A 13,063-nucleotide genomic window follows, 5' to 3' on the forward strand; every position below is an offset into this window, starting at 1 on the left:
GAATTTGCAAACGACTTTTCTCCAGTGTTGTGACGTATTTCCAAGTGAAACGGAATATTGAATAGAGGGCAGAGTTTTACTTTAGCGCTCCTCCTCTCCATCTCTCGCTCATAGCAGACTAACGGTTGCAGGGGAGTGGTTTACGTGTTTTCAACCCAAGCCGTCAAACTGACGTCTTTAGAGAAGGGGCACCATTGCAGAGAGGAGGAGCATTTTCAGATTTTGATTAAATATTACGAAGCCAAACTATTTTTTTTGTGTGGATTGACTTGCACGGATGAATTGTTCACCAGAAAACTAGCAATTTGAGCTAACAAAATAAATAAGGTCAATTTTGATTTCATGTGTACTTTAAAGCGTCTTTGGTGTTTCCATGGTTTCTACAAAATAAAACCGGAAACCGAGGGTAACGCGGGTATGACGCAATTGTCAGGCGACTCCTCACACTAGTGATGGCCGATTTCGAAACACTGCTTCATGACGCTCCGAAGCTTCATGAATCTTTTGTTTCGAATCAGTGATTCGGAGCGTGTATCAAACTGCTAAAGTCACGTGATTTTAGTAAACGAGGCTTCGTTATGTCATCACTGTTTCGAAACAGTTCGAAATTTCAATGGTTCACCGATAGAGGGTGATGATAAAGTGAGCCCATGAATCATGTAGATTCACTGAGAACTATTGAACAAGTGTCTAGGGCTTTACCCTATGGTTTTGCCTGATCTCCGATCAGTTTTATACATTTGTAGATGTTTTAATTATACATTAGAATAATTAAAATTAATAATGGTAGTTATTAATCTCTTATTGGCCTGTTTAGCTTGAGCCATGGAACAAAGAAACAAGCCTTTAAAATTGATAAAAGAACACATATTAGCCTATACAGACACTATATTTAATCTTATTAGATGATTAGTTCATTCCATTTGATTGATTTTACTTTCAATAAAACTTTTGCAATACATTTGTTAAAGGGTATTTTTAATGCATGTTTGGCCTGAGTTTTGTTGCATTTCCACTGTTCTGACCACTAGGGGTCACCGTGGAGACGGGTGTCAGATTGTTTCGAAGCCTCGAATCATTACGGCACATTTGATTCAGCTGCTTCAGTGTTTCACGAAGCCTCGATCTGCCCATCACTACCTCACACGTCGGTTAAAATTGCAATTTTTCTCACGATTTACAAATAGTTGCAAACATTTGGGATATTGTAAGTACTCAAGTGAACAAAATATATAACACTGGCCTAGTGTTTTTTTTCGGATATTTTACTGCAAAATTAGTATATATTGTACCTTTAAAACGGAGAACTGATGGGGAAAATATGCAATACTGTGATCAATGCAGGCGTTAACTATTCTCCAGAAGATGGCAGTAATGCGACATCCAGGTTACAAGCTGCCTTTAAAACCCGAAGAAGAAGAAGAAGAACGAGGCGCCAAATTTTGTATGTATCCTTCACGAATACAGTGAGGGAGGGAAAAACATAAATATAGGAATGAATCATGAATCTTAAAGGCAAAGGTGAGGATTATTTACTCATACTATCGGTTAATATACTGATCAATATATTCGCCTATGATACTAAACTAAATATCCGAGATGTTTACCTTTTTATTACATGTAAGTTAATAAACAGATTTAATTTAATTTATTATCGGAGTGGAGTACACGTTTATGTTTACTGACAAGCGTTTGTTGTCGTTAATATATTAGCATCTTGTTTACTATAGTTTTGTTATTAATGTGTTTTACCTTTTATGTTTCATATGCAGCAACCACGGAATCAAACACCAACAGGTACATAAACAAACACACAGCCAAAAGATAAGTAAACACACTAACGTTACTAACTGCGTACTGTCAGCGAGCTGAAAAAGAGGGAATGATTGAGTGATAATGAACGAGATTACCGCTAATGTTTTACACCATTATACCGAGTTTGTTCCCTTTTTGTGATTCTATCAGGTTAACTGAGGACAGTTATTCAGGAAATACGGAGTTTATCATGCTAGACGGTTGACATTTGTCTTTTAGAAACAAATGAATTGCCCTTTGTTTGACATTTCTTCCTCTTATCTTCGCTGGTCTAATGACTGTTGACTGTCATCCACCTTTTTGAGCATAGATCTGAACTTTGATTGTTGTAGTTCATGAATGCTTTGGAATACAGACCTAAGGCTGGAGACAGATTATTGCAGGAGTGAAAGTGTAAATTTATCATACAAATTTGTACCGGTGCATCACTTTTACTCTGAATGAAGATCAAACAGATTTGTGTTCTACTAAGACCCATTTCCTCCTTTAACATCATCTTGCAGTGATGGAGATGCCATCAAGGTGTTTGTGCGGGTTCGTCCGTTGACTCAAGGCACTGGGTTAACAACAGACGGAGATCACAGTCTGTGCTTGACCGTGACCTCTCCGCACACTGTCAGACTGCACTGCAAACCAGAACCCCGGACCTTCACGTACGACCATGTAGCTGACATGAACACCAGCCAGGTGAGACAGGGGTTTAGATGAATCTTCTCTGAGTGAAGATCAGTTGAGTAACCATCTCATCCACTGCTCTTTGTGTCTCTCAGGAGGAGGTTTTCTCCAGCGTGGCTAAAAACATTGTGGAGTCATGTATGAACGGATACAACGGCACCATTTTTGCCTAGTGAGTTCCTGTGTGGCTTGTATAAAAATGTTAAAGCCTAGCACATTCATGATGTTAATGCATTTGTTTTTCAGTGGACAGACAGGCTCAGGAAAGACCTTCACCATGCTGGGTAAGTGCTGAGATCTGTAGTCAGTTAGTTCTTTTTTTGACTGTGTATGCATGCATAGCAAACTTGGAAGTAGCTCCCAAAAAGTATTTAGAGACTTGAGCTACAACTTAAAATGTTTTAATAGCATTGCAATAGATGACAAAATATCAAAACAAGTGGCTTTTGTTTAGAAAACTAGCTCAAACACACTTTTCAAGCAAAATATTTTCACATTTTGTGTCAAATGCTAGTTGAACTCAGTTAATATGATTTTAATATATGATTACAATATGAGTTATGGGGGAACTTAAAGGGAACTAACATGCATACATTCATTTCAAAACCCAACAGCTGACACCAGTCATTTAAGAATGGCTCAGAACAGTGAAGTTGTAAGAACAGCGTCAGCATCATTTGTTTGATCAGATGACGTTTTATGTTATCTAATGCATTGTCAATTAAACATTTAAATGTGACTGAATTTTCCATTTATTTATTTTTGTGGGACCACTATACTGGTGAGTATGGAAGCTTGTTTCTGCTATAAAATACAAAATTATAAAGGTAATTGCAATTTTTTTTTCTTACAACTGCGAGTTTATATAGCTCACAGTTGTGAGATATAAACGTGCAATTGCGTGTTATAATGTCCAGTTGTGAGAGAAAAAAGACTGTTTTTTTCTCAGAATTGCAAGTTTATGTCTCACAATTCTGACATTATAACTCGCAATTGAAATTCACAAAGTTATAAAGTCAGAATTGCGAGATATAAACTCAATTCTGAGAAAAAACGTCAGAATTGTGAGTTTATATAATGCAGTTCTGACTTTATAACTTGCAATTGAGTTTATACAGTATCTCGCAATTCTGAGGAAAAAAAGTCAGAATTCTGACTTTATATCTCTCAATTCTGACTTTATATCACTCAATTGCGAGTTTATATCTCACAAATCTGACTTTATAACTCGCAAATCTGACTTTATAACTCGCAATTGCAAGAAAAATGCCAGAATTGTGAGATGAAAAAGTTGCAACTATCTTTTTTTTATTTATTTTTTTTTTATTTAGTGGCAGAAACAAGCTTCCATAGGTGAGGTGTGTATGAAAGTTAGTGTGAATGCACACACACACACACACACACACACACATAGAAAACTGAATGTATTTTGTGTGTGCAGGTCCCTCGGAGCTGGATAACTTTTCTGATGAGCTGCGTGGTGTGATTCCTCGTAGTTTTGAATACCTCTTCTTCCTCATCAATCGAGAGGTGGAACGGGTGAGACAAGATTCATTAAATATAAAATTATAGATGAATTTCATGTTGCCAATTAATTGCACATTCATTGAGGTGTCCTGCTGTTTAAACGATATATGCATCGTAATCAAGAACCACTTGTTCAGAACCAGCTAAAACTTAAAAAATACTAGAAATGAGTGAATTTTTTTATGTGGTTTATATAATGATTCTAGAATGTGTGTGTTCTTTCACTGAATTTGGCGGTACATCGTGAATTTAGTAGAGCTCTCTGATGTGGGATTCTGTGTGAAGAATTAGAGCTACGTTGAACTTTGCTGTTGTCATGACAAGTGCATGTTCATTCAGTTTTTGTACAAAATGAAGCATTTGATACATGTTACAATACATTGTTGATACAACCTTTCTTCTATTTTCCCCCTCAGTATGCCATAATATAGTACTTAATATTATACACAATATTTTTAATGTGTTATTAGTGTTCCCTTGAACACGTCTAAAAATTACCTGAAATTGACACTGGCACTACAGAATAAAATTATTTTTATTCTTTATTTTAATTGTAAATTTGAAGTATAGAAGTCTTTCTATGGAAGCTTGTTTCCGCAATGGGGGAAAAAAAAAGTAATTGTGAATTTACATCTCACAATTCTGACTTTTTTTTCTTCTCAGAATTGCAAGATAAAAACTCACAATTGCGAGTTATAAATTACAAATTGCGAGTTATAAAGTCAGAATTGCTTGAATATAAATTTAGAATTGCGAGTTATAAGTCAAAAAAAGACTTTATAAGATGCTATTATATTTGCAATTCTGACTTTATAACTTGCAATTCTTTATAATTAATTATAATTTTTTTATAAGACGCAGTTTATCGTGAGTTTATCTCGCAATTCTGAGAAAAATGTCAGAATTGCAAATTCTAAATGCAGAATTGCGTGATAACTCAAAATTGCGAGAAAAGTCAGAATTGTGAGATAAAAAGTTTACCTTTTACCAATTACCTTTTTAATTTTTTTTTTAAATTTAGTGGCGGTAACAAGCTTCCATACTTTACATTCCTTAATCAGTGAATACATTAAATTGTTTGGTGGTTTGCTTGTTTATCTAATTCTTTCTGTTTTCTGTGCAGTCTGGTGGGATGAAGAGTTTCCTCTGCAAGTGTTCGTTTATAGAAATCTACAATGAGCAGATTTATGACCTGTTGGACAGTGTGTCCACCAGCCTGTTCCTGCGAGAGGACATCAAGAGGGGCGTCTTTGTAGAAGGAGCTGTGGAGAAATACGCAGCATCTGCGGCAGAGGCCTATCAGGTCTCACACATGTTCACCTAAAAAACACACTAGCAACAGCTTAGAATTGCCAGTACATGAAAGACCTTAATCACTTTCAAACTGCAAGACTCTTGAAAACTTTTTGAACTTTTTGAAATATCCTATATTGTGACATGCTGGATCTACACGTCAAATCTTTTTTTATGTAATTATGATGTTAATGTATTATGAAGAAACATTTTAGTTCGTGATTTACTGGATAAGAATTTTTAAAGATACCTTTTCCTAAAATGTCTACCCTATAAATATAGTTTAGAGCATGGCGTAACTAGAAAAATGTACATGCTTAAAAAAAAACAAAACAAAAAAACATGACTGTTTACATTTGATTTAATGTTCATGACTTTTTCAGGTCTAGAAATCACTTAAAATTAGACAGCCTTACAGGTTTGGCTTGAACCTGTTTGTATATTATCTTTATTCATACTATTTTGTCAGTTCTATTGTGACTTTGTGCCGTATTTCTGAATGTTTGTAGGTGTTGTCGATGGGATGGCGGAACCGGCGAGTGGCATCCACCTCAATGAACCGTGAATCATCTCGTTCGCACGCAGTGTTCACCATGACGTTGGAATCGAAGGAGACTGGACAGGAAGTGGTCAACATCAGGACCTCTCAGCTCAACCTGGTGGATCTCGCCGGCTCAGAGAGACAGAAGGACACGCACGCTGAGGGTTCACGGCTCAAGGTGCTTATGTTGGCAGTTACCTCTCAAAATACTTTAAAGCAGTGGTTGACAAACTGTTCAGTTTTCAAACAAAATAAGGGTTTTTGGTTCAGGTTAACAGGAATGGATTATTATTACTACTACTATTACTACTACTATTATTATTATTATTATTATTATTATAATTATTACTGAACATTATTACAGTGCAATATTGTATTATAATAATATTCAACTTGAATCTGTTCCAAAGAATTGTAAGTGAAAAGTTATACTCTATCACAGCTAATGTGGAGCAAAAATCCACTTTCAAGTAGTTTAGTTCTATTTTATTTTTTTTTGCCTTGATACCTTGGCAGCACCAATATGAGGTGTTAATGTTTTAATTGTATCTCAGGGCAATCATGCTGTCCTAATGTAATTGACAAAATCAACTCATAAAACTAAATGCAGGGTTTCTGTGGGCCTTAAATAGTCTTAAAGGGTTATTTCACCTAAAAATTAAAATTTTGTCATTTATTACTCGCCCTCATGTCGTTCCACACCCATAAGACCTTTGTTCATCTTCTGAACACAAATGAAGATCTTTTTGATTTTTGAAAATTGAGAGATGTCTGTCTCTCCATTGACTGCCTTTGCAACAAACACTTTGACACTTCAAAAGGATCATAAGGCGATCGGAAAGATAATCCATATTAGGGATGTGCATCTCTATAACTGAGGCCGATGCGATCAATGCATAGCCAGCGACACGGTAGATGAAACGATACATATGAAGCAGTTACAGATGGAATGCGATACGCCCTTTTTTTTTCTGATGCAGTGCGATCTGATTTTCGATTCGATTAAAAACAATGTGATTCAATGCAGTACGATACAATGGAACAAAAATATGATGCTATGCAATTCAAGTATTGTAGGGCTCTTTATTTATTCTCAAATTCCATTGATTTTTTTTATTATTATTATTATTTTTTTTTTTTATTTATTTTTTTACCAAATTCTGTTTTCTGTTTTAATTTTTCTGGATTCCATTTTAATGGTTTAATCAAAAACAAGTCTAATCAATTGAATTAATAAAAAGCAACTTAATTTATTAATTTGTTTACAATAGGGTATTTAAATTTTTTTGGTAATCAAATGAAGGCATAAAACATTCATTTATTTTTAATCAAATGAAATTTAAATAAACCCCAAACAAAGTGCTGCACTACAGGGTTACTGTTAAAATTAAATCATGGATGAAAAATTGAGCGGTTTAATCCTTTAAAGGTCCCGTTTTTCGTGGTTTTTTTGAAGCTTTGATTGTGTTTATAGTGTGCAATATATAACATGTGTTCATGTTTCGCGTGTAAAAAAAACACAGTATTTTTCACATAATTTACTTATCTGTATACCACTGTTTCCACTGTCATAAAAACGGGCTGATGACTTCCTTGTTCTATGAAGTCCCTCCTTCAGAAATACGTAACGAGTTCTGATTGTGCCAGCGGTTCCTGTGTTGTGATTCGACAGCAGTTTAGCGCTCCTTGCCCGGAAAGGTCACGCCTCTTACCATAACGTGGAGATGAACGCGCTCAGTGTTATTGTAAACATGTCTTTAATTTTACCCTATCAATTTGAGCCGGAATCAGACCCGGTGATTGGACTGCGGGATGAAAATAACAGCGTTTCGACGACATGGCGACAAACACACTCTACAAACGCAACTCTTGTGTATTCCTGTGGGCGGAGGTTAGTCAAAAAACTGTTTTAGTGACGTCATTAAAGAAGGAAGTAGAGGGATGTAGTCCAAACTGGCTGTTCGATGTAGGCGACTTCTGTTAAATAAATATCTCACTTGGCATTGAACTTTGAGCTTTAAAATTTTACAGATTTTATTTATACTCTAACAACAACATTACACACTAACTAAAGTTTGAAACATGGGATCACGAAGAACGGGACCTTTAAAAATAAAGTCTTAATTATTGTATTATTATTATTTATTATTATTAGTAGTAGTAGTAGTAGTAGTAGTAGTAATAGTATTACATTAAGACATGCATTATACTGTACAATAGTAATATAATAGTGATACATAGAACTACAATAGTAATAGGGCTATATTTCTGCCATGAGTTAAACCAAACTTTTATTTTGACGAGTTGCCGTGAAGATCTTAAAGGTGCTCTAAGTGATCCTGGGTGGAGTAACTTCCTGTTGACGTTCGAAGTGTTGTCAAACAAAACAGAGGCTAGCTAGACCCTCCCCTCCCTCCCACCCGTGCTTCCTGAAACAGTCATGAACGCGCATTTAAAATCATTCTTGTCAGTTATTGGCTGGAGCATGTTTATTATGTTTCGTGGTCCAGGCTGCACCAGTCTGTTTTTATTGCCGTTTTTGGAGCTTGTGGCAACTACAGAGACCGTGTTTTTTTTTACAGTGTGTTCAGGGGACAGGCAGCTAGCAGATGGTGAGGAGATGTTTGCTGTATGTGACAAAAAATGTTTTGGCCTAAAAATGCGTGACATCGCTTGGAGCAAGAGTTTCTATGTGTATATGATATGACAATAGTTTTCTCAAATTAAACAGTAAAGTACTTATGAAGGGACTCTCAGAGCAGCTCTTGAGATGAAGTTTGTGTTCATGTTCGTCATATAGTCAGATGAAGATGCTGAAGAAAAGTCCCACAGTGTCACGTGTGCTTCAGTATGTGTAGTAAATGTATTTGCGCGTCTGCGCCATTCATTCACACAGAGACACACAGAACATGCAGGATTCATATTCAAATAGTCTCTTCTTGCACTTTAATAATGCACGAGAATGAACCTCATTGGTTACGCAGCAAAATACATTTACTTGAGATGCAAATGTGAAATGAAGTCTTGAAAAACTGAACAAAATGAACTGAGTTTTTATGCTCAAAACAAGAACAAATATCTGGTCAGTTGAGTTACAAAAACTTCCCTTTGAATTAAGTTGATTTTTCTGAGCCTATTGTCAGAGATTTGTTCTTGTTTTAATCATAAACTCAATTAATTTTACAGAAAACAAGACTTCATATTTTGTCATTTTGTATCTCCAGTCAATTGCATCTTGATTTAAGTATCTTTAGACATTTTCACTGGAAATTGTTTACAGACAAAAAAACTGAGGAAGAGCATCACTTTTTTGCAGTGTGACCAGAAGGTACAGTAAAAGAGATTTCCATATTCTAGAGGTTGGGAGCAGAGCAAAAGTAATGGATAGCTGTTGGAAGTTGTATTTTTAAACTCTGAAGTAGCTAATAAAACTCATTGTGTTTCTCCCTAGAACATATTGACGTATTGTGTTCCCTTAAACTTATTCCTTACATTTTCTTTATTTGGTATTAAAAAGTCTAAGTAAATATTATCATTAATTTGTAATGTGTTTCTTTTGCTTGCTTCATTGACATGGCTATGGTTTATACATCATTGTACATAAGTGTGCAGCCCAATTTCTTTAGGGTTGTTAAGCAAAAGTAGCGATGTAGTTATTCTCAGTGTGGTAAAGTTAAGTATGGGTCGTAGAAGTGAGGCTCTTTAATGATATGGTTTATAAACTATGCTAATTTATACTTTTAGATACTTGGTAGATGTTTTAGGTACTTGGTTGATGTGGGCAACCAACTGAAAAGTTTTAAAACAACTGCTTTAAAGACATTTTTGAGACTCCATTGTTGATTCTTTAACAATAAACTGTAACCTTTGACTTGTGTGCTTTAGGAGGCAAGCAGTATAAACCGGTCACTGATGTGTCTAGGTCAGGTGATCATGGCCCTGATGGATGTGTCCAATGGGAAAAACCGTCATATTTGTTATAGAGACTCGAAGCTGACCTTCCTGCTTAGGGTGAGGGTTCTTTGGGAATGTTACTCTGAATGTATGTGGATGTGTGAATCGTGCCTGACTGCTGTTCATATTGTCAGGACTCTCTGGGCGGAAACGCTAAGACGTACATCATCGCTAACGTTCATCCTGGTTCCAAGTGCTTTGGAGAGACGCTGTCCACTCTGCACTTCGCTCAGAGAGCCAAACTCATCAAAAATAAGGTTGAACGGCAGAATTATTCATCCGAACGTTCTGTGTTTTTGAAGAAATATGAAGACTGATCTGTGTGTTTGTGTCTCTGTAGGCTATGGTGAATGAAGACACTCAGGGTAACGTCAGACAACTGCAAGCAGAAGTGAAGAAACTAAAGGAGCAGCTCGCAAATGCTCTTTCACAAGCACGCACTGTAGAGATTACACCAACAGACCAGCAAACAGGTACACACACATTACAGAGCTCACACAGACAATCCATCTGATCACAGACAATCCATCTCTAGACATAATGTCAGAAACTAGAACTACAATGAACAAATTCATTATTTAAACTGGTGTTTGTGTTGCAGCAGACTCTGACCCTGAGGTTTCCTATAAGACACAGTTCATTCAGGCCATGAGCTTCTGGAAGAAGGGACAGGAGGAGAAGAAGGTGCTTTTTAATTTTTTTTTTGTTTTTTTTGTTTTTTTTTTTTGTATTATTATTATTATTATTATTATTATTTGAGATAATCTGTGCCTACGATTTAGTAATCTTACACATATTTTTATAATCTACAAGTGCAAAAAAATCAGAAAATCAAACATTTAAATATAGAACTTGTAATTTTAAATCATTTATGTATTTGCCCAAAAAATTTAAATTCTGTCATTTATTCACCGTCATGTCATTCCATATCTGTTTGACTTCAGCAGTAAACACTTCTTTCTATTATGATGAGTTTGCTTGTTCTTCCCAATAATGCTCAGTCTTAACCACAGTTTTCACCTGCTGCTGTCTTTCTTACAGGCTCTTCAGCAGAAAATGTCTCAGCTGGAAGCTGCTTGGGCTCAGAAGGAGAAATTCATCCAGTCCAACCGCATGATCCTGAAGTTCAGAGATGATCACATCGCTCAGCTGAAGAAAGAACTTCAGACAGGCCAGAGATCAGATGCTGAACAGCAGAGCAAGGAGCTGCAGGAAGAGATCCGACTGCTTCGAGATCAGGTAGACAAATTCTGTTTTTTATTTGAGAAAAATTGTGTTTTTGAGAAATATCATTTTTTGATTATATGTGCAATGTACGAAGCACTTTCAGCCAGTTCACTTAACATAAACATCTGATAATCATCACACATTCACTTACCGCTTGCTCCATTTCTATAAATCCATTTTTATGGATGAATGATGACTTACTAGCAGTTGCTCTGTTCTTCGTAAACAGCCGCTTAGCGGCACCTGCTGGTGAAGTCAACTAACAGCAGATGGAGAACATGCATTGGTACTCTACTGCTTTTTCTGGAGTTCCCGGATGTGAAATGTTGAATTTTCTGCCGAATTTGAACCACTGAATTTGTGGAAGTGAATTTGTAGAGCGAAATAAAATGGACTGAAAATTGCTAGTCGAATTTTATAGGTTGTATTTTTAAACAGAATGAATATTTTGGAAGTGAAATCTGAAAGGTGAATATAAAATAAATTTTTAATAATGAAAATGTGTGTGAAATATTTTTAATTGAAATATTTCACAGCTTAGATATACGACCATGTTGAATTTCAGCCCATAAAAATGCAAGCCTTAAAAATACTATGCATCAAAATGCAAGCACAGCTAATGTAATGCATTTTTTTTTCTTCAATTAGTGCAATTCAACAAGCTTTTTATTTCAAAAACATTTGGCATTAATTTACTTCCATACATGTAACCCAATCAATGTAAAAAAAAAAAAAAAAAAAAAAAAAAAAAAAAGGAAGCATTGATACTTAGACCAATATTGACATCGGGGCCGATACTGCACTTGTGTACTTGTACTCATTAAAATGCTCCAATACCATATCAGAAAAGCATGTCTATAAAGTAAATGTATATAATTAACAATTTTAAACAAATTAGACTAAATATTCATGCTATAGTTGCTGTGCGCAAGCTAATAAGCGAAACATAGAGCGCATTGAGCGTGCAAATGCAGCGCATCCCTTTTTCACAGACATGACCGGAAAGTTTTTATTTCGGTCGGATATGGCAATAGCAAAGAAAGTAAAATGAGGAGCATATTACTAACGTTAACTGACTGTATAGAGAGAGAAGAGTGCACACACTTCTGTTGCATGCTCTTGATTACTCAGCACACGTGTCATTTGGATTACATTAAATGGTATGTACAAGTAAAAACATGAACTGTTACTTGATTTATGTATAACTAGTGCACCCAGAAAGCTGCCTCTCAGACAGCACTCAAATAGCCTATTAAATCAAGTTCTCTTTCATGTCTTCTTGCACTTGAATGGACAAATTTACACAATTGTCAAAATGAAACCTAGTTGATCATGTCTTAACTAAGTGAATGTAAAACAAATGAGAAAGAAAGCGTGTGTGCAACAGTGTTGGATATGTGTAGCTCTTAAATTTGACAGCAGCCGAATAAACCTACTGCTCTTTGTCCTTAATGTTAATCTAACAACAAAAGACAAAGAGAAAATCACTCACTGCTCTTGACTGGTTGAGCCCTGCTGGAGCAGCTCTTAATATTTACTGTGCTATTAAATCAAAGATAAAATATGATCAACCTTGATCTACTTTCCTGCAAAATTTAGCTCCAACCCTAATCAAACACACCTGAACAAGCTAATCAAGGTCTTCAGGATTACTAAAAAGTTGCAGGTAGGTGTGTTTTATCCAGGTTGGAGCTAATCTCTGCAGTAGATCTCGATTTCCAGAGTTGAGGACCCCTGTGATAGAACAATAATATGAACAGTCAAAGTAACAGTAGCTCCTACAATACATTTTAACAAGCATAATTAAGCGTGAAAATAAGGAAATGTCAATTTGCTATTAAACCAGGTATCAGTACTGTAGCAAATCAACTCAAAGGGGGAATATTAATAATAATTAATAATTCATTATGATTAATTATGAAGATGTGAATCAGTCAATCGGATTAACTTGATGTAGCTACGTTAAAATTAATATTACAATCAATTAACCTGTTCGTCCAGTGAACATGCTAAGAAATGTTAATTTCCGGG

General features: G+C 35.6%; 1 protein-coding gene across 2 annotated transcripts in view; it reads left to right on the forward strand.

Moving 5' to 3' along the window:
- The first annotated feature begins 1,362 nt into the window (after window positions 1-1,362).
- kif15 (kinesin family member 15) overlaps window positions 1,363-13,063 on the forward strand; it is a 32,692-nt gene continuing 20,991 nt past the window's right edge. The window contains exons 1-13 of one of the 2 annotated variants that reach the window (XM_048158277.1): window positions 1,363-1,521; window positions 1,773-1,797; window positions 2,319-2,502; window positions 2,586-2,662; window positions 2,737-2,774; window positions 3,932-4,029; window positions 5,141-5,320; window positions 5,820-6,029; window positions 9,737-9,862; window positions 9,940-10,062; window positions 10,146-10,278; window positions 10,407-10,489; window positions 10,847-11,044. In XM_048158277.1, the coding sequence (XP_048014234.1) occupies window positions 1,503-1,521; window positions 1,773-1,797; window positions 2,319-2,502; window positions 2,586-2,662; window positions 2,737-2,774; window positions 3,932-4,029; window positions 5,141-5,320; window positions 5,820-6,029; window positions 9,737-9,862; window positions 9,940-10,062; window positions 10,146-10,278; window positions 10,407-10,489; window positions 10,847-11,044 (1,494 nt within the window). In that variant the 5' untranslated portion in view covers window positions 1,363-1,502. The remainder of the gene's footprint in view (window positions 1,522-1,772; window positions 1,798-2,318; window positions 2,503-2,585; window positions 2,663-2,736; window positions 2,775-3,931; window positions 4,030-5,140; window positions 5,321-5,819; window positions 6,030-9,736; window positions 9,863-9,939; window positions 10,063-10,145; window positions 10,279-10,406; window positions 10,490-10,846; window positions 11,045-13,063) is intronic. The other variant, XM_048158278.1, reaches the window with a different exon arrangement.

Source organism: Megalobrama amblycephala, linkage group LG15 (genome assembly GCF_018812025.1).
Source record: "Megalobrama amblycephala isolate DHTTF-2021 linkage group LG15, ASM1881202v1, whole genome shotgun sequence".
Lineage (NCBI taxonomy): Eukaryota > Metazoa > Chordata > Actinopteri > Cypriniformes > Xenocyprididae > Megalobrama > Megalobrama amblycephala.